General features: G+C 51.2%; 1 protein-coding gene across 6 annotated transcripts in view; it reads left to right on the top strand.

Annotated features, from left to right (window-relative positions):
- Positions 1 to 12819, top strand: part of TUBGCP3 (tubulin gamma complex component 3) — a 60743-nt gene extending 47924 nt beyond the window's left edge. For all 6 annotated transcript variants that reach the window (XM_060128832.1, XM_060128828.1, XM_060128829.1 and 3 more), the window contains 5 exons: positions 1735 to 1823; positions 1949 to 2080; positions 5270 to 5410; positions 9472 to 9588; positions 11719 to 12819. In XM_060128832.1, the coding sequence (XP_059984815.1) occupies positions 1735 to 1823; positions 1949 to 2080; positions 5270 to 5410; positions 9472 to 9588; positions 11719 to 11877 (638 nt within the window). In that variant the 3' untranslated portion in view covers positions 11878 to 12819. The remainder of the gene's footprint in view (positions 1 to 1734; positions 1824 to 1948; positions 2081 to 5269; positions 5411 to 9471; positions 9589 to 11718) is intronic.
- Positions 12820 to 23858: the final 11039 nt, after the last annotated feature.

The raw sequence follows: 23858 nt of genomic DNA, 5'->3' as shown, positions 1-23858 counted from the left end.
GGCAGCGCTCAGCGTTCTCACGTCATCCGCCGGGAGCCGGGATGAGACCTACCGTTCTGCCTGCGATCTTAAACTTTGTTTGGTGGGAAAATGTCAGGCTGGATTAGTGTAAACTGCAGACCCGTCTCACGAGGCTGGGAAACAGGCTGCCCCGTTTGCTGTGAGCGCGGGCAGAGCCGTGCCCTCGGAAGTGGTGAGGTTGTGCTGGACGAGGCCTCAGAGACGCTGGGCTTCCGGGAAAGTTCCACCCGAGGTCTGTGATGACATGAAGAACAGTAAACAAACAGACCCTTCCACGCGGGGTTTCTAGACTGTTTCGTATCACAGACCGTTGCATGGGACTTTGCCGCTCTACGAAGGAGCTCCGTCACAGCGAGAAAGATCTGGAGGATCAGACTGGCGCGCGCCCGCATGCCTGTGGGATGTTTGAATGCACACGGACGGCTCTCCAGGGGGCTGCCTGGCGTAGGGGAGGCGGACAGCCCGCCGTTCCAGCTCTGGTTAAACCCCAGATGGAGTTGCACGCTGGGGTTACTTCTCTGAGAAGCTTACCTAAACCATAATGCAGATGAATATGGCTTAAAACAGCATGTTCTTACGCCTTTTTACATTGAAAAGTCATTTTAGTTAAATAGACTTTGAGTGCTAGACTAGAAGTCTTAGCCCCTCTGATGGTTCTAGTAGGAAAAGTACATCCTTCACTCTGGATTTACAAATGAAATAGGAAGCTTATAGCTGTCTTTCAGAAGAATGTTTACCATATTCATGGATTGCAGATTCCTGATGGTACGGGGGACGGCAGGCTTTGGAGCCTGTGCCGATCTTCTGAGGTGGCCGTGCTGTTTCTTCCCTGGCCGAGGAGGGCCTGTTAGACAAGCCAGAATCCCCACAAGTGTCTCTTAGTCCTCAGCTTGTAGAAAGCAGTAGTTTTTCAAGTATACAGCACCACTGTTGTTTTTTTCACACCTGTTTATACGTCGCTCCGTCATTACTCTTTGAGGAAGGGACAAGAATGATTTCTCAGATAACCGCATGCGACAAGTGAGTTATCCAGGTAGCTAATTGAAGGCCCTTGGAGCGGTAACAGAAATATGTCCAGTCTGACCCATATTAAAGTCATTCCCCCAATGGAGCCTTCAGGGACAGTAGTATCCCATAATAGTCCAGCGGAGTCTCTGAACAAAAGTGAAAAGTCCAAGCAGAGAATGCTGCTCCCTGGTGACCCTCCAGCCTTTTCCTGGTTTTATAATCTCACAAAGAACAGGAGTGGAGTCTGGGCCCTGCCCACCCCCTCCAAGTTCATGCTTCTCTCAGGTGACAAGGTCACATTCGGTACTTAAGGAAATGTCATTTTTGTCGCCAAATAGCTAGGGAATAGTAAAAGTCTCACGCACAGTAGGCAGACTGACTGACTGTAAAGAAACCATAAAATTGAGCTTATATTTATTCAAGATATTGCATCATTGTAAAACAGAATTTCTCTACTTTTCAAATACAGTTATTTCATTTTATGCCATTTCTTGTTAGATCCTTATATTCCGTAAAGTAATCTGTCACTGCGTGATTGGGTGGCTAAGTACGTGTTTACATAGCACAGAGATGGACTCTGGAAAGGCAGGTTCCTGCTTTAGGGGTCGAGAGTGAAAGTGAGGGCGTTTGGGGGAAGACAGCTTGCAGGTGGCCAGGAGGGCGGGCTGTGCTGGTGTCCGACGGCGGTGTCCGGCTCTCTTGCAGAATTCTCTGGGGTGCTGCACCACTGTCACATTCTGGCTTCCGAGATGGTCCATTTCATCCATCAGATGCAGTATTACATTACATTTGAGGTACGTTCGAATCAGCCCTCGATTCTGGTTGGGATCATCTTGTCTCAGGCCGTCGTGCTGTGCTTCGTAGAAGGTGCTGCGCCAGCGTGGCGTCAGCGCCTCCCTCAGGCTCTCGTCATTTCCAGGTGCTGGAGTGCTCTTGGGATGAACTTTGGAACAAAGTGCAGCAGGCCCAGGACCTGGACCACATCATCGCCGCGCACGAGGCCTTCCTGGACACCGTCATCTCCCGCTGTCTGCTGGACGCCGACTCCAGGGTAAGACGAGAACAGACGGTCAACCAGTCCTTCCCTTGGGCTCGTCCCCTGGTGCGGCCACAGCCCTGGTAGCCGGGACAGTCTTGCTGTTAGTGTGATGTTTCCCCTCAGGGTTGGAGCAGTAGTGCTCAGGTGAGAACGTGCCTTGAACTGGGCATGAAAGGATGAAGACTGGTGGCGCCCATCCACCTCCTGGGGTGGCAGCGATGTCCTCGCGTGCTGCTCAGGGGGGAGTCGTCCTGAGGGATGGCAGTGCGAGAACAAGCATTCAGAGCCCATCCCTCAGTTCAGGGGGTGTGGGCGGAGGCCAGGCCTTCCGGAGCCTCTGGCGGCAGAGTCAGGACAGGCTGTCTGGATAAACCCCTGCTTGTTTGCTGACACTCCTTCCTGTAGGCCCTGCTGAAAGTTGCATGTTCCATGTGGCAAGTCTTCCCGGAGCTTAGATTTTATTCAGAGATCTGGGAAAATAAGGAACACTTTGCTTTCACTTGAGACAAATGTGAAGTAGGAAGCAAAATTTCAAGTACATTTTTGACGTTAAATGTGCGACTTTAAAGACGTTTCAGGATTGCAGAGGGCTGCTTCCCACTAAACCTCCACCCGCTGCAGGGGTCCTTCTGTGGGAACACGCTGTTTCGTCTGATTTCTTTTTTAGTAGACGCTTTAGTAGATATTTGCCAGAAGCGTGTGTGCGTTTGCACTCCCAGCAGCAGGTGCGTGAGAGTCCGTTTTCCTGCAGCCTTGCCAACAGAACATGTTGTCATACTTTAAATTTTTGCCAGTGTGATAGATAGGTGAGAAATTGTATCTTAGTGCTGTTTTTTTATCATTTTTTATAACATCTTTATTGGAGTATAATTGCTTTACAATGGTATGTTAGTTTCTGCTGTATAACAGAGTGAATCAGCTGTACTTGTCTGATTTTTTTAGTATATCTGGTTAGCCATCCATGGCTGGGAAAACAGGTATTTTGATATGCCAGATTTCATTATTAGAGAATTATTGATCATGTGTGCTTCTTTACAGATGCTTCAGATCAAAGATGCTTCTATATAGAATGTTTTATAAATATATTGAAACAGTGGCACAGGAGTAATTTAAAATACTTGGAGCGTAAGGAGAACTTAGGAAGCGCACACCTCAGGGCTTTCAGCCTCGATCACTGCACCTCGTCTGTATCAGGCTGGCGCTGTGGGCAGGTCCTGTCAGGGGTCTGCCTGCTGACACGCTCATGTTCAGTCCAGGTAGATGAGTGTCCAGGGCCCGACCTGATGGGCTGCGGGCGTTCGCTGCCACCATGTCCTTGTCCACTCGCACAGCGCGGGGCACTGCGGGCAGGTGGACCTAAGGCTCCGTCCTACTTCTCAGCTTTTGACCCCGGCGTTCCCGTGTTTTGAAAGAGCACGACACCCCTCTCTCTTCCCTACATTTGTGAGAATTAAATTGTGTGCTGCTCGTAAGCCGTCACCATAGTGCCTGGCACATGTGAGTTGCTACTGTTTTTAAACAATTAAAAGTCATCTTGTGTGTGTGTGTTTTGCAGGGAGATTTACGATCGTTAGATCTAATGCTTTTTAGAAAACGTGTGAAGGGCTGGGGGTTGTCCCCAAGCTGGCGAATCAGGAGCACACGCACCTGCCAGTGGCGGTGTCTCTGCCCGTTTGCACATGTGGAAGTTCCATTGTAAACAGCTAGAGGCCACGCTGCTCACTGCTAAAGATGTCTACGGGGATGAACAGAATCCAAGCGAGAAAATATTTTCGCCTGTAACGTGATTTTCTCATGATAGTAAATGTTTACGTGTGAGTTGGTCCTGGCTAAATTCATGGAAGGAGTCGTTTGCTGAAGGCCTTAATGATCTTTTCTGAAATGGTCCGTCTGCTGAGGGTTTTACTTTTAATTTGATGGTTTATTTAAAGTAATCACTAGAGGGTTTTTTGTTTTTTAAGAAACCCAATATATAAAACAAATTAAGGCAGTCTGTTATTGACATAAATTAAATGTATTTTTCTTACGTCACTTAGTAAGAAAAGCAAGGCTGTTTTTGATACACGTAATTTTGAAGTTGGAGGTTGTGACAGGTGTGTGTATACATTTTCGTAATTTCTGCTTGTGCATTCTTGAGAGAAATCCTGAGTCACACTGTAAATTGTCGCAAACCGGTGTCAGCACAGAAGGCACTTCCGTCGCCGCCCTGTCTGAACAGATTGCTGACAACAGAAGCACATGTTGCACTCTTAGCTTGGAGTAAACAGCAGTAAGTCACCCCAGCTCCAAAAATAGTCAATTTTTATTTGACTACAATAAAGAAACAAACTAGAGGAAATAAATCCTTGTTAAAAAGTCGTCTCCAGCTTTTGTTTTGATTTTGTGTTACGGCTGAGGCCCCACCAGGAACAGGCAGCTCTGAGCCGAGCGCACTGCTTGCTGTCTACGAAAGACCCCGTGGGTGTTGGCTCTCATGTTACCTTTCAGCCCCCTGCCCCTTCCCCTCCGCCGGTGTCGTGGTGCTCGCCGTACAGCCTTGGGTTAGGATGTGTATGGTGCGTGGATATCGTTTGGTGTACATACAAGACTGTGCTATGGTCTCCTTTCCGTGCCGCACTAGAGAGAGAATGCATGACCTGCGGTAGGTGTGTGCCCTGAGGAACCCTGTGAATTAGGGAGACGCACTGTCGCCCTTGGTTTAAAACCATCCTTTCATTCCTGGTGTAAAGCATGATACCTTTTTCTAAAAAACCTTGCAGGATTTGTTTTTTATACTTTTTCAAGAATTTCCTCTCTCATATTCTCCATGTCTGGTTTTGGTATGTGCCACCAAAAACAAAAAAAAAAGTGTTTCCATCCCTTCCCCTCGCTTTCTAATCCTCGAGCAGTCCCGCTGCGCGCGCAGCTGTGCGCTCCACACTGTGGAGTCGGGCAGCACCTTGGGTTGCCGGGTCTCAGTGAGGATGGGAGGTGATTCAGCGAGAGCCTGGGCGCTGACTGCTTGCTGTTGCTATGGTGATTCAGAATTCGCGTATTTGCCAGGACCGGGGGTGTTCAGTCAGTGTCTGCTGATGCATGAATGAACAGCTAAAGAGCGCCTTGAGAATTTTACTAAGTGTCAATATTTTATTTGAAAAACTTAGTAATAAGCGTGTTGGGGGCTCTGTTCATGAAAAGAAAAAACTTGTCCTCTCTCCCCAGGCACTTTTAAACCAGCTGAGGGCCGTGTTTGATCAAATCATCGAGCTTCAGAACACTCAAGATGCCATCTACAGAGCCGCCCTGGAGGAGCTGCAGAGGCGCCTGCAGTTCGAGGAGAAGAAGCAGCAGCGTGGAGCCGAGGTATGGTTCTGGTGCTGGTGGGCTTGGGCTCATCCGCTTAGACAGTGAGCTGGTGGGGCTCATCCGCTTAGACAGTGAGCTGTTGCCGCAGCGATTCCCAGCGCAGCAGACTCTGCCGCTGAAATGTCGCTGAGGCTGTGGTCGTAGCCGCGTCCGGCCGGGGTCCTGAGCGGCTCTGGACTCTTCTACAGGGAGCGGGCACCATCACTGTCTTCAGCTTTCAAAATCAGTGAGGGCAGAGTTCACGGGAAGCTCTGGTCTCTTGCCAGCGTTCCTCAGTCAAGTGTCGAGACGTTCGTCTGCGTCGGTGTCTCCGCTGGGTGGTGCCCGACTCTGCATCGCTCTCATGTGGAGCCGGCGGGCACATGTGTACCCGCGGGAACCGGATTTGTGCACGTCGGCTGTTTTCAGTCACCTTACTGAGTGGTTCATGTCCTTCATGACCTTGAAGTACAAAGATTTATTGAATGAGTTTGAGTCTTTATGGGATGTCTTGTATTGGATATAATCTGTACAGTCTTTCACTTTTTCAAGATGCTTATTCTTGGGGTGGTGACAGACAGATTGCTCAGTTGATGCGGTTGGATTAGTTTTATTTTTGAGTATTCCCTTACAGTCTGCGTTAGAGGATCGTTAACTTGGAAGGGACACAGAGCATGCGTGTCGTGCCTTCAGGGTGTTCTAGGGATGGGTGTACTGCTCACTTTGTTTGCATTGCCGGGAGCAGGGGTTTGTGGCTGAAATGTCAGAGTTGGCGACCCCCCGCCCCCAGGGCCTCCCGGCCGGGCCCGCCCAGGAAGCCTGCGCACCAGGCGGACTGAAGGCCCACGACCCCGTCACCAGCTTTGTGCCTTTGCTGACTTGACCTCTCTGAGACCAGTTTCCTGGTTTGTAGAACGGGAGTGATAATAAACAAACAGACTCCCCTGGAGCTCCTTACATTCATGTGCTGGTGTATGTCAGCTGTTAAGTGTCCAGTGAATCCCGCCATGGCCGTGGTTTCTCAAACTGCCCACTTGCCCAGAGCTCTGCCCTTCTGGGGAATCGCTGAGCTGGGAGTCTGCGCTCTGGGGGCGCCCAGCCTCACTCCCCAGACTGTTACCCGTCAGCGCCTCGGAGCAGATCTGCCTGATAAGGCAGGTTATTCAGCGTGTTTGTTCAGTACCTGCTCGGGATACGCGGGAGAGGCGAGAGCTGCGAGTGTACCCGAGGAGTGGTTAACGTTCGTGAGGCAGGGTGATCTGCGCACTGTCATCAGACCTGAGGCCCCCGCAGGCTGGAGGGGCTGTGCAGGACGGCTCGGAGGGCCCAGGGCGCCTGGTCGGGGGCCTCTGCCCGCCCCTGCCGCAGCGTTCCGCACTGCTTCTGCTGGGCAAGGGCTCCCGGGCACCTCTTCCTCCTTCAGTCCCTGCCCTCAGTTTTCTGCTTTCTTCCCACTTCTCAAAACCGTGTGTGATAATATGTCCAATTCAAATTTAGGGCTAAAGGCCTTTTCTTTCTTCTTTTTTCTGTCTCACAATTGGAAATCTTGTTTTCTAGCAGGAGCTCACCCAGCTCTTTGTTCTCTGACTCCACCTGCCCCCCCACACCTGTACACACCTGTACACACCTGTACACACCGCTCTCTCAGAACAGGCATCTTGACCCTCCCCCCACAGTGCAGCAGCCATGCGATTTCCCAGCCACGTGTCGGCTCCTGCAGGGTGACCTCCCTGAAATAGCTATTCCCGTAAGGTTTTGCCACCAGCTCAGCACCCAGGTAGATTAATTGGTTTCATTTTTGCTTTTAATTATTAGGGATAGCTTTTATTTATAAAACAAAATTGAATTTCACTATGTAAAATCGTTACCTGGCTGCAAGTACAAGACAAAGTGTTTGGACGCAGCCACTGTGCTGCTGATGTGAACGTGCATGTCAGCCCAGCTGTGACGCGTATGCCGCATTGTGACACTGCATCATGCTATCCACTTAGAATTCTTGTGCTTTTTTATATGTATGTACTACAGTAAAATAGAATATTTAAAAATTGTGTTCGAAAAGACAAAAGGTGGCAGGGAAAGGATAGAAAGTAATATAAGTTTAGTAATTACTTCATCTTTTAAAACCCAGCATCAAGAGATACTTTTTAAAGCTCATGAAGTAAGTAAGACAGGTGTACATACATGAAAAGATACAGACATGGAAATAATGTCTCCTAAAATCAGGCCGCAAGAAGGGGCGCTCATCGTTCGCGCTCAGGCTGGTTAACGCTGTCTGAAGAAATAGAGCACAGGGACGGCCCACAGTGTGAAGCTGTCCTTTTAAAGGCAGCCGCTGAACAGACTTAGAAGCCCCTGGTTGTCAGAAGAAACACAGACCACGTGGTAAAAGACGACCACCGTCAGGGAGACCGGAAAGCGTCTCGCTGGTGAGATGACGGTGAGACCAGGCGTGTCTGTCCTGTCAACAGAGGCAGCGGGGCTGAGCCCACCGCATGAAAGGAGAGGCCTCTGGGTAACCTCTGGGCTGGGGCTGCCCTCTGGACCCGTCGCCTGCTCGCCGTCTGGGCAGACCTGCTTGGTCGGGAGGTTCTGGGACAGAAGAGACAGGACAGAGTGGAAAGGACGGACGACGCACCGGGCACTGAAGTTGTCCAGAGGGAAGCAGCTTGCCGTCGAGATCACAAGGCAGTAGAGAGGACAGGGCCAGCTTGTGATGGAAGATGGGGTTGCGGTGAGGTCCCGCCACGGAGGGAGGGCCGGAGGGGCGCTAGAGGTGGCCTGTGTCTCTCAGGCCGCGGAGCCCCAGGACGCGATTCTGAAAATGCGCAACCCTCATGCCGACGGAAATAAACGGGGAGAGAGCCACCCAGACGCCCGCTGAAGCCGCTGGGGAAGCAGCGAAACCCGGAGGCGGCCGGGCAGCAGGAGGTGGGCCCCGGTGAGATGAGGGTGAGCGTGGACGGAGGGCGTCCCCGGCCCAGGGGGAGCAGAACAAGCCGGGCACCTCCTGGGAGGCCGTGGGGGGAAGACAGACACACCGAGGCGGTGCGGAAATGCCGCCTGCTGTCTGGCTCGGACCCGTGAAGTCAGCCTGCACACGGGAGGGAGATGAAGGGCTTTCTCTGGACAGAGGGCAAATTCTAGGCAGAGCAGTGGCTCAGCAAGGAGCAAAGTTGCTTATCAGCAGCTCTGCCACAGGAAAGGGAGCGGCCGGACCTCGGCGGCGTGGAGAGCGCTGCGCTCGTGCGCCAGTTCAGTCCCAGGGAGGGGAGTGTCCAGAGCCTGCTTGGGAAGCTCTGTGAAGCTGACCCCAGATGCGAGAATCCTTATACCAGACCTAGGTTGTGCGTGTTGATGGAAGAAGTCTTACAGAAAATACAGCGGAAACATTTAACAGAATATTGAGAGAATAATTCACCAAGACTGGGGTTTATCTGAGGAATGCAGGGGTTCAAGAGGTCTATTCGTGTAATTTACCATGTTAATTGATAAGAAATGATCCTGTGATAATTCCTGCGTGTGCTGGCTGCAAAGCAGCTAGTCAGCTTCACCAGTGATCGAGAACAGTCTCTTACATGCATCACGGCTAAGGGAAATGGTAAGAACCGTTCCCGTTCAAGTCAGGAGTTAATGCAACATGTGAGGGTGCCACTGCTTTGAACCGTCGGGTTCAGTTTACAGACACGTGAAGTATCTGCACTGAAACACGTCCAAAATGACGGACAGATACAGGCTGTTTATTACAGCATTGCTTCTAATAGCAGAAGACTGGTGAGCTGTGAGGAATCGTCTGAATTGTGGGATGTCACAGAATGTTAACACTGGGGCTGATGAACATTACTAAGAACAGTGAGGGAGTTCTACGGTACTCATGTGTGTTGATGTAAAATACTTCCAAGGTATGTTATTAATTGAAAAAAGTAAGCTAGAGAGCAGTTTGGCATCAGAAAACGACCATGGACGTTTCCAGCGGCACAGAGGGGTGGAAGTCAGCGCCCCGCCACTAACACGCACCTCAGCCCTGCCCCCCAGCGTCTTCCATCCGGAGTCTAACCCGTCTGCTTCTCTCTCCCCCTCAGGGCCAGTGGGGGGTGACGGCCGCAGAAGAAGAGCAGGAGAGCCAGAGGGTCCGCGAGTTCCAGGAGTCGATACCAAGGCTGTGCTCGCAGCTGCGCATACTGACGCATTTCTACCAGGTGCGTGTCCAGCGACAGGGTGCCGCCCGCGTCACGGTAACTGACGCTCGATGCCAGATGACGGAAGGGGCGTCGTTCCAGCCGGTCCAGCCTCTGCCCCTGGGTGGGAGTCTTGCCCTCGGTGCTGTCCGACCTCTGGTGGCCCTTCCTTCCCGTGGCTGCTCTGGTGGGCGCGGCTCTGCGGCCCCCTCCTCTGCGGACAGGCGGGGAGCGTGCGGGACGGGCCTCAGGCTGCTGGGCCGCGGAGGCCACACGCTCTGCTCTGCTTTGTCTCTCTTGAGGGTTTGGTTTCTGATTTCATGTTTCTCAAGGTGATGTTAGTGCTGGAAATAGAGATGAAACGATTTTACGAAGAGTTCTTCCCCTCAGTTCTGGTAACTAATTAGACAAATCAGGCGTTGAACCCCAGACCTTGAAAACTTATGTTTCCGTGCCATGTATTCATTGGTTCCGAATTCTGACTGAAACGCCACGACCCTGTTCCCTAGGCATCTAGTTTGCTTCCCAGGGTCCTCATACTTTTTAGTTCTGAATTTCTCTTCTGCATAACTAAGGGGTAAGTTTGTCCCTTTTGTAAGTGGGCTCACTTTGGCATTGGCCTCCTGTTACCTTTCTGTTGAAAACACGTTTCATAAATGGTGGTAATGACTGGTTTATGTCCAATGCAAAAATACATCTATTGGGCAGGTGTTTTGATGATGATGCGCTGTCTTGACCCAGGTCCTATATGTGGTGTGGGTTAATAATTCTCAGAAATGGGTGCCTCATGGTTACGTTCGTGCTGTTAAGATGGTTGCCCAGCTGCAGAGGAGTACTCAGTAACTTAAAATGTGTCCAAGTGCTGATTTCTAAAAGGACAGTGGTGGTTACATGTTTTCCCGGTAGAGTTAATACAGTTTTTAAAAAGTAATCTTAATGTAATCCCAGCATTACTTAACATTACAGCCTTGATCTTTGTAAATCACTGCCCTTCAGACTTCCTTTCTTGATCACGTAAGTCCTTTGCTGTCTTCCTTGTGTCGGTGGCTGAAACACTATAGAGTCTTAACAGCCATCCGTGCTTTGCTGCTTGTGAGCAGCCCTGGGCCCAGCCCCGCGGGAAGGCATGTCCTCATGTGTCCAGGTGGAGGCGTCCTTCTTCGGCATGTTTCAGTTTCACGCTCGTGAGAAGCCCTGGCGGTGTTTTGAGCAGCGTGGTTCCTTAGGGACTTTCTCCCAAGTCCTCCTTACCCAGAGAGATGGTGACACACGCACACGCACGCAGGCAGTGTGTTCACTCAGTGTAAAGTGACTAGTGTCGCATACACGCGTCTGCACGCGTCCCAGCTCCCAGGAGCTCCACCAGAAGCAAGGGTGGGGGGCAGTGTCCACCTCGAGAGTTCGGGAAGGATGGACAAGGGTGTGTCGGTGACCTTTTCTCTGCCGATCAGAGCTTTGCCGAGCGCTTCCCCTGAGCAGGTGACGCTCAGCTGACGTGAGACGGGCGGGGGGTTGGCAGGGATGGGAGGTGTCCTCAGTGACTCAGCCCGGACAGAAGCAGTTGGGAATTCTGTTCTGTTAAAGTTGAGTGAACGTCTCTCACACCCTGTCGTCGTCTTTGCAAACCCCCCAATGAGGAGGTGATGTGGCCGCACTGCCTGCCCTCGGGGGCAGCCGCAGCCCGACACCCCCAAAGGCACCGGGGCCCCGAGCCATGGTTTACATCACGTGTCTGTTCTTGGTGTTCTCAATTTGTCCTCCCGTCAGGGCTGTATGATTAAATACTCTTTCATAACTCATGTGAAAGATGAAAAGTGTCACACTGAAGTTATCTATTCAAAATTTTAAAAATAGGATGTTTTCCCACCAGTTGCTTTGCTGTTTTGCTCATTCTTGTAGAACTTAAGGACAGAAAGGAAAAATCTGTTGGTTAGTTCTTTTCCATGAAATTACTGTTGTGAATTTGCATTTGTGGAAATGGGCATCTCTTCCCCGTGGGGCTGCCCTTGACTAGGTGAACTCTGGTCCCAGGAACAGCCGCTAGGGTGGGTGTTGGTGGAAAGAACCCCGGAGGGGGTTAAAGGCCCGGTGGTTGTGTGGGCAGCTCCTTCCTGGACCTGAGATGGGCGTGTGTCCCCCGCGTCTCTCCAGGGCATCGTGCAGCAGTTCCTGGTGTTGCTGACGACCAGCCCCGATGAGAGCCTGCGCTTCCTGAGCTTCAGGCTGGATTTCAACGAGCATTACCGCGCCCGGGAGCCGCGGCTCCGCGTGTCGCTGGGCGCCAGGGGCCGGCGCAGCTCCCACACGTGAGGCCCCGGCCCTGCCTCAGGGCGGCAGGTACCGCTGCAGGCGTCGTCACGGAAACGCTCACATCGCATCCTCGGGGACCGCCTGCTGCCCTCGATCCTGGCAACCTCGACAGCCCGGCGTCGGGCCGGCGGCAGAGTCGTGCTTTCCTACGTTGGAGTTGAATATATTTGTAATATCACTACGTTAAAGAGGCTGGCTTGCACTATTCAAATTTATTTTTCAAAGTCTTCATATTTAAAAGATACCACACTTTGTTGAGGCTTTTAAGCTCTCCGTGATATAATTCATATTTGTCACTTTTTGAAAAAAACCACAGTTTCTTTTAGAGAAAATTAGGGTGATGGATATTCATCAGTTAGGATGGTAACATCGTTGCTGTTTCCTTGGCATCCTCTTCAGAGGCAATTTTTGTTAATGTCATCAAATTACATTGAAACCAAATGTCCCTACTAAAGAAATATAGAGAGCATTTTATTTTGGTTTTTAGTGTTGTAAAATATTAACCTCTGTAAGGACCTTTCTATCAGTGCATTTACACGTGTTCTTTTTTTCTCTTCCTTCAAAGTTTACATTTTTATATTTAATTTACTCTCAGATAACTTGGAAAATAGTGTAGAAAAGGAGCAGGAGTGATGTAGACAAAACATCCTTAAGCCTAGATTTCTTGAACCATCAGCTGAATCAACATGTAAATATGGATGACTAAGAAAGGTAATGAAGTATTTTATTTTCAAGATTCTGAGAAGCATTGGAAAGAAATTGTCTTGAACAATGAAGATTTCCTTTTTCCTTGCCTATTTTTTCATTGTAAATATTTATATACTACTGCCCAGATGCTGGGGGGACATTTTTTGTAAAAATGTCATATCGAGTCGCATAAATCTGCCTTTATCATGTTGCGTAAGTGAAAACTTAGAAAATTAAAAGCGATTATCTTTCCGATGTGTTGGTTCTTTCCTGATTGTCTATGAAGAGACATAGTTCACTTGCCAGGTTCGGGGGCTGGGGGTTGGCAGAGTTCGTGCTTCAGTACATGAATTATTGAATCAGTGAAACCAAGACATCAGACCGTGTGCAACTTCCGGTGCAGATCCAGAGGGAACGCCCCCCTTGCCGCTTGCGTGATGCGTCCTCTCAGTTTTTACCCACGTCCGATTCCTTTGGGTGCAGAGTCCCTGTAGAAGAAAAGGGGCATCAGGGGTGCTGGCTGTGCAGAGATGGACCCAGGGCAAAGGTCGGAACTTCTTAGGACATACGTTTAACTTCAGTTTAAAGATTCGTACAATCAGAAATTTGAAGCAGGTTTCTGTACTGCAGAGCTTCCCAGAAATGACGATGTATGTGTATCTCCCGGAGAAACTGCCCGAAGCTTTTTGACCTTGGAGCCTTCTCTCAATTTATCTGAAGCAGTTCTCCAGAGATGACTCCTCAGTAGAAGCCACTCTAGAAAACGCCACTCTAGATTTGGGGACAGAAATGCCCTTTGACTTAGGAGCCATCAGGTAATCAGGCTGAGTCGTGGGTTGTGGAGTCGCTTCCGACAGGAGCCCGGGCCAGGCCGGGTCGAGGGGCTCACTCAGGAGGGGCTGTGGGCCTGGAAGATGGGGGCGCTGACTGCGGAGGGTCAGGCAGCCTGTCACCCCTGAGCAGGGTCTCACCAACCAGAGTCGGCAGCGGCTTCGGGGAGCGGGGGGCTCCGTGCTGGGGTGGGGAGGGGAGAGCCCACTGCAGGCTGAGCCATCTCTGGAGGCAGGTGCCCCGCGCGGCCCCGGGAGGGCAGGGTCACCGTTTCACCCAGAAGGTGGTAATCATTCTGAGCTTTAGGTAGCCGCGGCTGGGGAGCTGCGTGCAGGGCCCGGCGCACGAGGTCCGCGGGCCTGCGGCCGTGCAGTCAGTGGAGAGAAGCCCCTGCCCGGACCCCCGCAGGCCCAGCCCTCCCCCCGCGCAGGAGGCCACTTGCCGAGGCTGAAGGCCGAAGGCCGTCCTCAGGCTCGAAGGACCTGCCACCCTCCCGCCTGCTGGCTTAGCCTTGGACCGTGTCGCCAGCAGAATTCCCAGCGTGTGATTCTCTGTCACTGGGGAGGATGCGTCCCGCAGGCTTTGCAGGGCAGAAGGGCACAGCCAAGCTGAAAATCCCACTTGTTGGGAAAAGAGCCCTTTGATCAAATAGCCACGGTCACACTCAAGTTGGGTCACGAGGCACCACAGCCACGTGAGGGGGGAGCGCGACAGAAACCGCAGCAGCAGCAGGGGTGTGAGGCGGGAAGGCTGGGACGGACCCCGGGGCTCCCGGGCAGCGCCCGCGCTTCGCTTTCCCTCCCCTCCAGCTGCCCCAGAGGTGTTTCCATTGCTGTGGTTTTGCGGGGTGACCCAGGTTCAGGGGCTGAGGTGGCTGAGGTCGCCAGGCCCGGCCAGAGCGGACTGCCAGGTGCTAAAGCTGTGCACTGGGACCTGGGCCCCCGGGAACACTGGGTCAGATCCCGCCGCCTGCCTGGAGAAGGCGCTCGGGGCCAGGGCCCTGCCGCCGCAGCCTCCCCGCCGGCCTCGCCCAGCTCCGCGGGGGCTTGGGGCGCAGGGGGGCGTGAATCACACACGGCTCCCTGCGCTGAAAATATGCCTCTGCTTTCCAGAAAATCGAGTCAAATGGTGTGGAAGTTTGACTGAGTGATCATGCATATCGTTCTGTGGACGTGTTGCCAGGTGTCTCTTCAAGAAGAGAAATAAATTTGTGTCTCTCTGCCTTTATTCCGGTTTAAGGTTTTAATAAAAATGCAGCCAGGGAAAATCGCATAGCAACTTGCGTGGAGCCCAGATTCATGCTGCCGACAAGCACTTTCGACTGGCTTTCTCACACGTTCTCTGGTTTCCACCGGAAATCTAACCCTGTCCCCCCCGGGGGACGCCAGAGAGCCCGACAGCCTGCATCTGTCCCCACCGGATGTGCGCACCAGCCTCTGCCGTCAGAGCAGCCCTCAGGTCATCCCTCTCTCGCAAAGCTGGGCTCGTGTCGTTGCAGGGCCTGCGGGTCCGCTGCCCACGGGGATGCTTGGACCAGGGGTGGCCTGTCTCAGCCTCCGCCCACACCTGACGGGCCGCCCTGTCCTGCAGCCTGTGCTGCCCACCTTACCTGGCGGAGAGCTGCGGTCCTTCCCTTAGATGCCCTGACGTGAAGGGTGGGGCTGGGGGAAGGCCGCTCTGTTTTGCGGGCTGCAGGCCTGGGCTGGCTGGGGTCACTCCACCAGGCTGGGTGCCCAGAGCAGCTGCGCCTGACCCCTGGGCCCCTCAAGGGAGCGCCAGGCCCTTTGAGGGCATCCTGAAGCCTGACGTGGTCCACCCAAGGCTCCAGCCCTGGGGGCCCCAGTGACCCCGGCACCACAGGCGGGAGCGGGGAGCCCCTGACGGGGCCGGAGGGGTCACAGCCTGGGGCTGCGGAGGAGGAGGAGGGATGCTGAGAAACACGGGAATGCAAAGCTTTCCGAACCCTGAGAGCACGGCCGGAGGGCGCGGCACGATGCCGCCCGTGTGCCGGGGACACCAACCGTACGTGGGGGAAGGGGTCCCCACGGACAAGCCTCCGCCCTGCGGTCGGCGGACGAGGGGTCCTGCTTCCTGCGTGTCCCCAGCAGGGGCACAGAGGACCCCACACGCCGGCCTCCAGGGGAGTGAGGGACCCAGCGTTTCTCTTGGGGTCTCCAGGCCGCTCTTCCTGCGTCTCAGCTGCCCCGCGGGGGTCTGCGGGGCACGGCTCCTCCGGGACCACAGGCCTCGCATCGTCTCGCATGTGCCCCCTCCTCGCTGCCCCCCTTCCCGGGACATCACAGCACATGGGCCCCTGCGACGGCCCTGCCTGGGAAGGAGCTGGGCTGCCCCCGTTTCCGCTTGACTTTCGCAGCCCAAGTGGAAGCAGAAGCGTCAGTTTATCCTTTAAGTAGTGGAATCTTCACAGTATTTTGCCAGGAGACGGGAAGAGGCCCTGAAAGTCCTCTGTGATGCCCTGTAACCTCAGGGCTGAGCCTTCGCACAGTCAGATGTTCGATTTTACTGAAGAATAAATGTCCAATTTTCAGGTCTTCCCTTGAGGAGAAGTGGCCACTGAGCAAACATTTCCAACAGCGTTCAGACGCGCAGCCGGCCGCGAGGGGACCCTCCCGAGTGACAAGTGAGGAAGCAGCTACTTTTCTAAAGTAATGTGTATTATATAATATTATATAACGAGGCGGCGTCCTCGCGTTGCTGGTGGAAGACGCAGAGGCTAAGGGTCTCCAGCTGGAGGGGAGGGGGTCCCGGGAGGGCTGCTGGATCGCGGGTGTTCAGGCTGAAGGTGTGGGAGGAAGAGGGCATCTTTGTCGCGGCTCTGGCCAGGCTCCCGGCCGCCCGTTATGAGCTGGGTGCCCGTCGGTGTGACCGTTCTGCAGAGAAAACATTTTGAAAATGAACATTCAGAAATGTTACATAATCGTTACGGGATTTTATTGTGAAGAACGATATGTATCCCTTATTTTTTTGTAAGTTGGGCTTAAACACTTAAAAAACTTGGGAATCCACTTTTTTTTTTTTTTTTTTTTTGCGGTACGCGGGCCTCTCACTGTTGTGGCCTCTCCCGTTACGGAGCGCAGGCTCCGGACGCGCAGGCTCAGCGGCCATGGCTCACGGGCCCAGCCGCTCCGCGGCATGTGGGATCCTCCCGGACTGGGGCACGAACCCGTGTCCCCTGCACCGGCAGGCGGACTCTCAACCACTGCGCCACCAGGGAAGCCCCGGGAATCCACTTTTAAACTTGTTTTAAGATATTCCAAGCGGAGGGTTTCAGTTGGTGGGGCCCATTTATTAGAGTTGTCAAAATGCAACACATTCTAAGTGGTCTGGAGCAGCAACTGATGGTCATGGAGCACAGAGATTTACTGCCCAAACTTTAACCAAATCCCCTGCAGAACCGGTCGACAGGTTGGACTAACCCCCAACGCGATGAAGAAGTCCAGCCACTGATGCGCTTCTCATTCTGATCTACGTGTCCTGGTGAGGAATCTTTTCCAGATGTGATAGTCGTTAAAACCAAGTATCAAGGCTTCCCTGGTGGTGCAGTGGTTAGGGATCCGCCTGCCAGTGCGGGGGACACGGGTTTGAGCCCTGGTCCGGGAGGATCCCACATGCCGCGGAGCAACTAAGCCCGTGCACCACAACTACTGAGCCTGAGCTCTAGAGCCAGCGAGCCACAACTGCTGAGCCCGCGTGCCACAACTACTGAAGCCCGTGCGCCTAGAGCCCGTGCTCCGCAACAAGAGAAGCCACCGCAATGAAAAGCCCGCGCACCGCAACGAAGAGTAGCCCCCGCTCGCCGCAACTAGAGAAAGCCCGTGCGCAGCAATGAAGACCCAACGCAGCCAAGAATAAATAAATAAAAATAAATTTATAAAAAACAATGGGGTTTTATTACCAACACCAACCCATTGCCAGGTCTGCACCTCGGAACGAAGTCCTCTCTCTGTGGTTGTTTCTAAGGCAGGATTCACGACCTTCTCCAGACCCGCCTTTCTGGAGAAATGGGACAACCCCACTTTGTCCTAAGGAACTCTTTCCACAAGTCAGGCAGAGGTACAACCTGCCCACAGTCCGAATGGGTTTGGATAAAAAAAACCTGCCGAAAGCTGTGCTCTAGTCCCCTCGCCAAGAAAGCACTATAGGTCGGAAACCCCACTTGGAGCACGGCTTCACCTCCCACACCAGAGAGACCCAGTTTGCATTTCCCCAGCACGGCAAACGCGAGGACACGGTGGCATCGGGTGTGCGTGCACGTCTGTGTGTGTGTCTACGTGCATGTTGTACACGCGTGTGCACTTCGCTGCCTGTTCTTCCTGGGAAAGAGGACGGCCTCGCTGGGCTCAGCGGGAAGGGAGGCGACGCCCGCAGGTGGCCCGGGACTCCTGCAACGCGCACGTGGTGGGCCAGGAGACCCCTGCGCGCCCACACTGGTGCCCCTGGGATGGCGCCGCCTGCTCCTCCAGAGCTGCTCTCAGGGCACACAGGGCCCTCGAGTGGACGCCTCACGTCCCTTCTCACCAGGGAAGAGAATCCCTATTAGAGCCAAACGGTTGTTCCCATTTACCTGGAGATTTTCCAGTGTTTTGAAGGATTGTGTCCGGAACCGATTGTTTCACATGTTGATCATTGTCTGAGTTCTTCTTTCCTGGAGGAGAAATACGTATAACGATCAAGGTTTGGTGAAGAGTTCAGGCAGGATTCCAAACGTCTTTTCAGCTTTAGACAACGACGAGCTCTGAGAAAGCAGCATTTCGCAGAGCACGTGACGTGACATGGCCTCGGGTGAGGCTGTCGAAACATCCCTCCTCGCAGGAGCCCAGAGCCGAGAGTGCGTGCTGGGCACTCGGGCACGGGGTGGAGGCCACGTCTTCTTGCTTCGTGGGCGCCTCTCCTCGCTCTGAGCACACGCTAGCGCCATCTGTGTCGTCTACTGTGCGTGCTGGGCACTCGGGCACGGGGTGGAGGCCACGTCTTCTTGCTTCGCGGGCGCCTCTCCTCGCTCTGAGCACACGCTAGCGCCATCTGTGTCGTCTACTGTGCGTGCTGGGCACTCGGGCACGGGGTGGAGGCCACGTCTTCTTGCTTCGCGGGCGCCTCTCCTCGCTCTGAGCACACGCTAGCGCCATCTGTGTCGTCTACTGTGCGTGCTGGGCACTCGGGCACGGGGTGGAGGCCACGTCTTCTTGCTTCGCGGGCGCCTCTCCTCGCTCTGAGCACACGCTAGCGCCATCTGTGTCGTCTACTGTGCGTGCTGGGCACTGCTTCCTTCTATGGACGAGGCTCCTGACCGCTTGGCTGCTGTCCTTGGTCCTGGACGCACATTTTATAAGATGCTTCACTCCTCCAAAGGGCGATTCTCCACCCTCCCTCCTGTCCACCCCTTTGCACGCATAACTGCATGGGACTCGCTGGTCCCACTGCCAAAAAAGGGGAGCAGCGTGAGGGGTGGGGGCCACTGCAGGCAGCTTTTGCCCACGAGGGTCCCTGTTGTCGGGGGACGAGCCCCCCTGCAGGAAGCTGCCCTTCCCACCTGCCCTACTCACAAAGCTCACCAAGAAGACCTGCCTCCGTTCGGTTTTCCCAAAACCCCATATAAGTACAGCCTGGAACACTTAAGAAAAACCTTCAGGTTTAGACGTTTATATTTGTTGAACCCATGAGAAATAACTAGTCGTTGGCTACCCTGTGGGTTGTTGGAGAAGAACCCCTTGTTCTGAGCAGATGCTCAGTAGATAGTTACTGAGTGAGTGAATGAATCTTTTGTTAAAGCTAATGTTAATAGGAAAGTAATGATTATGGCATAAAATCATATCTATCCCGTGGGACACTTTGATCTCAACAGAGCCCCAAGTCTAAACCGGGCTTTTAGGCACAGTCAGGATGTCAGGGACAGTGTCGGGGCCCAAGAAGACTTTTCAGACACCCCGGAAATCACAGAGGCAGAGCTGGCTGCGCTGGCAACAAGGAAGGGAAGATGTCTGCAGTTCCAGTATCCTTCAAGATGCTTCAGGCTTTAAAAATACTAAGCTAAGGGCTTCCCTGGTGGCACAGTGGTTGGGAGTCCGCCTGCCGATGCAGGGGACACGGGTTCGTGCCCCGGTCCGGAAAGATCCCACATGCCGCGGAGCGGCTGGGTCCGTGAGCCATGGCCGCCGAGCCTGCGCGTCCGGAGCTTGTGCTCCGCAACGGGAGAGGCCACAGCAGTGAGAGGTCCGCGTACTGCAAAAAAAAAAAAAAAAAAAAAAAACTAAGCTAAATTCTATTTAAGTACCACATTTGTATTTTTAATGGTACAATTTCTAAATTGAAAAAGTCTGTCCGTGATAAGTCAGGCCATTCCAATCACTGACTCTAGTTTCCTCTTGGAGCCACAGCTGTCATGCCCTCCCTGTCCCTGTGTGTTGTCCTTCCAGGGATTTTCCACATCGTAGAGATTATTACCAACATCATCCTCTCACTGAATATTTAAAACCACACCTGTATTTTTAAGAGGAAATCGTATAGGAAATTTTGACAGATAATTCAGGCTGGGAATTTATGGAAAAACATACAATTCATCAATAAATATAAAAATTTACATCTTAAATTTGCTTATTTGTGGAGTTGGGAGTCCCAAGGGAGCACATATCATGACAACATTCACATGGTCCCTATGCAGGTGGGGTTCCATTTGACCATCAATGCACCTGACGAAGCTCGGGAATGATGTTTACTTTCCTTTTACAGGTGAGACCCCAGAGAGGCAGATTTTGCTTCAGGTCACTGGGGCCGCAGGTGACCTAGCTGGGAAAGAACCCAGGGGGCTGGGGTCTCTGGCCTCTGCTCTTCCCAGGCCACCTGAATCTTCTCTCTGGGCTAAAATGCAGAGATTTTCATAGCTACAGGATTCCCAATGGAACCACGTCAGTATAACCTAGTATTTGAATTTTCATGACTGGAAAAGATGGAATAACAAGGAACAGATTTATCCTCCCAAGGTAATTTAAAAACTAGAAAAAAAAATATATGAAATAATGATTTTGCATACACCAGACAGGCAGCAAAGGATAGAAATCCCTGAGAGGGGAAACTAATGAAGGGTTTCCTGTGGTTCATCCAGTTTACTACCTGGAGACTTTCCAGACCAGACAGTGATGGGGGACACAGCGGAGCCCAGAGGTCTCAATGTGCGGAGGAGATGGGGTTGGGGGCAGGGAGAGGCCAAAGCAGCTGGAGTTCAAAGATGGGGTCCGAAGAGAATTCCAGAGGTGTGTGTGTGTGTGTGTGTACACCAGACATTTTAGGTAGAAATAATTTCCATTTCCTAGAGACATATCAAGAAGAGGGAACACTTCTCAACTCATTCTAGGAGGCCATTATTACCTTGAAACCAAAGCTAGACAAAAACATCAGAAGGAGAAAAAACCAGAGGCCAATATCACTCATGAACATAGATGCAAGAATTGTTAAGTAAATTTTAGCAAATTGAATCTCAAAAATATAGAAAAGAAACTATGTCATGACCAAATGGGTTTATCCTGGGAATACAGGACTGGTTCAGCACTCAAAATCAATCACATGTGGCTCATCATATGAACAGGATTAAAAAAACCCAGCTGATGATTTCAAAAGATCAGGGTTGGCAGACGATGGCTTATGGGCCATAAGATATAGGATCAACACCTGTTTTAGTAAATAAAGTTTTATTGACATACAGCCACACCCATTCTTTTATGTATTGTCCCTGGCTGCTCCTGTGCTACAATGGCAGAGTTAAGTAGTTACAACAGGGACCATATTGCCCTCAAAGACTAAAATATTTACTATCTGACTTTTTACCAAAAAGTTCACTATGCCTGCAATAGATAACAGGAAAAAACTTCGTCAAATTTCAACATCTATTCCTGATCAAAAGGCTCAGCGAACTAGGAGTAGAAAGAAGGTAACTCCTTCAACCTAATAAAAGGATTCTGTTAAAAATGCCCACAACCAACATCAGCTTTTAGAAGCACCCTTAATGTTTTCACTCTAAGCTATGAAAGGATGTCTGTTCTAACCACTCCTATTTGACATTCAGCATTGTGTCAGAGCTGGTGAAATAAGGCAAGAAAAATAAATAGAAGGTGTACATATTGGAAAGGAAAAACAAAACTGTTCACAGATAATATAATTTTGTAGAAAATCCTGAAGAATCCACAGGAAGACTGCTGGAACTGAAGGCAAGTTGATCAGGGTGGTGGGTTACAGAGTCAGTGTGTGAAACAATCACATTTCGATATGCTAGAAACAGACAGTTGGAAATTAAAATAAGTACCATTTGTAGTAGCACCAAGAAATGGGAAATATTTATGTATAATCTAATCATGCAGGGTTTTGTTGCTGATGAGGGGAGTCACAGGAGACCTAAAGAGATGAAATCATTGCAAGGGCAGAAGACTGGATATGTCAAGATGTCAGCGTCTTGCAAAGTGATCTACAGATCTGTAGCAACCCCAATCAAAATCCCGCCCAGTTTTCTTTTGTTGAAATTCACAAGCTGTTTCTTCAATTTATATGGGAAGACAAAGGAACCAGGATAGCTAAATCAATTTAGAAAATCAAGACCACAGTGGGAGGATTCATGCTACCTGATTTCAAATCTTGTTGTAAACATACAGTGACCAACACAATGTGAAATCTGAAAAAGAATAGATCTTACGTCAGTGGAACAAAAGAAAGAATCCAGAAATAGCCCCACACATATGTGATCAACTGATTGTCACCATCTGGCAATTCAAAGAGCAAAGTGTCAGCAAAAGCAACGCAACAGAGAAAGCTGAGTTTGTTTAACAAATGGTGTTGAAACAATGGAGCATCAGGACAGGCAAGAAATCAAACCAAAACAAAATATCTACCTTTCATCACGGACACAGATTAACTCGACGTAAATCATAGTCCTAAATGCAAAATCTACAACTGTAAAATTTCTAGAAAAGAACATAGAAAATATCTGTGACTTGGAACTAGGCAAAGATTTCTGATATTCGACACCAAAAGCATGATCCATAAAATGAAAATGGATAAATTGGACTTGATCGATATTAAGAATTCCTGATCTTTGAAAAACCACGTTATGCAAATGAAAAAGCAAACCACAGACCGGTAGAACATATTGTCCAATCACATATCTGGTGAAGGACTTGTATCCAAAATGTACAAATAGCTCTCAAAATGCAATAATAAGAAAACAAGCTCATAAATCATGGGCAAAATGTCTGAACAGACATCTGACCAAAGAAGATATACAGGTGGCAAATGAACAGGACGGGACGCTCAGCATTACTAGTTACTAGGGAAATGCAAATTAACAGTACAATAACATACCACTGCAGGCTCATTAGATTGGTTAAACAATAGAAAATATCAAATGTTGAGGAGGACCCAGGGCAACTCGAATCCTTCTAGTCAATGCAAAAATCTGTCTTGACAGTTTCTTATAAAGTAAAACATAGTTACCGTATCTCTAGATATTTACCTAAGTGAAACGAAAATCTGTATCCACCCCAAAACTACTACGCAGATGGTTACCGTGGCTTTATTTGTAGTTCCCAAACCTGGAAACAGGTTGGATGTCATTCTGCTGGTGAGGAATGAACAGACTGTGGTTCCCGCGGAGCATCACTCACTGAGAAGGGGGCGGATACACACACGACACGGCAATTGGCCGACGGAGGAAACCAGACTCACGGTCTACACAGCGAACAACACCGCGTGGACGGCATTCTGGAAAGGGCAGCGCTAGAGGCACAGGAAACAGGTCTGTCCTTTTTAGGGCTGGGGGTAGTGGAAGGAATTGACTACAATGGAGGCGTGGAATTTGGGGTGATGGACCTGTTCTGTCTTGTTCGTTGCAATGGCGACATGACCCTATGTATTTGTCAAAACTTGCAGGACTGGACGGTAAAAAGGATGGATTTCACTGTGTGTAAATTATACCTTAATAAAAACCAAAACGTCTTGTAATAACGCCTGACATTTCGTATGAACCAGACTTTGTCTGCCCCAAGTCGTTTACCTCTGTCAATTCGTTTAATCCTCACAGTAACTCCATAGCTTACAGACGATGAAACAAGTTCAGAGAAGTGAAGTCACTTAACCAAGGTTGCACAGCTAATAAGAGGCAGAGCCAGGATCTGATCAGCTCTTGGCCTCTACCCTGCACTCTTTCCCACGCCCCCATGTCCCACAGAAACGTTTCCATTTCTGCTCCTGTTCAGCAGAGAAAGACGAAGGAGGGTAGGTTGGATTCCTCTGGACTATGACAGACACCAATAAGAATCTCAGACTAGGCTAACGTGATCAACGTCAGGGAAAGGTGATATATTACATGGTCAGTGGCACCACGCCCCTTAGTGGTGAGGAGCCTCTTCCAGCCCAGGAAGGGAAGTGAGAGCAGCTCCCCTGCTGCGGAGCCTGGACTCCAC

The sequence above is a fragment of the Lagenorhynchus albirostris genome, chromosome 18 (assembly GCF_949774975.1).
Source record: "Lagenorhynchus albirostris chromosome 18, mLagAlb1.1, whole genome shotgun sequence".
Classification (NCBI taxonomy): domain Eukaryota; kingdom Metazoa; phylum Chordata; class Mammalia; order Artiodactyla; family Delphinidae; genus Lagenorhynchus; species Lagenorhynchus albirostris.
The sequence above is the reverse complement of the archived record's forward strand: the minus strand, read 5'-3'. Positions and strand labels throughout refer to the sequence as shown.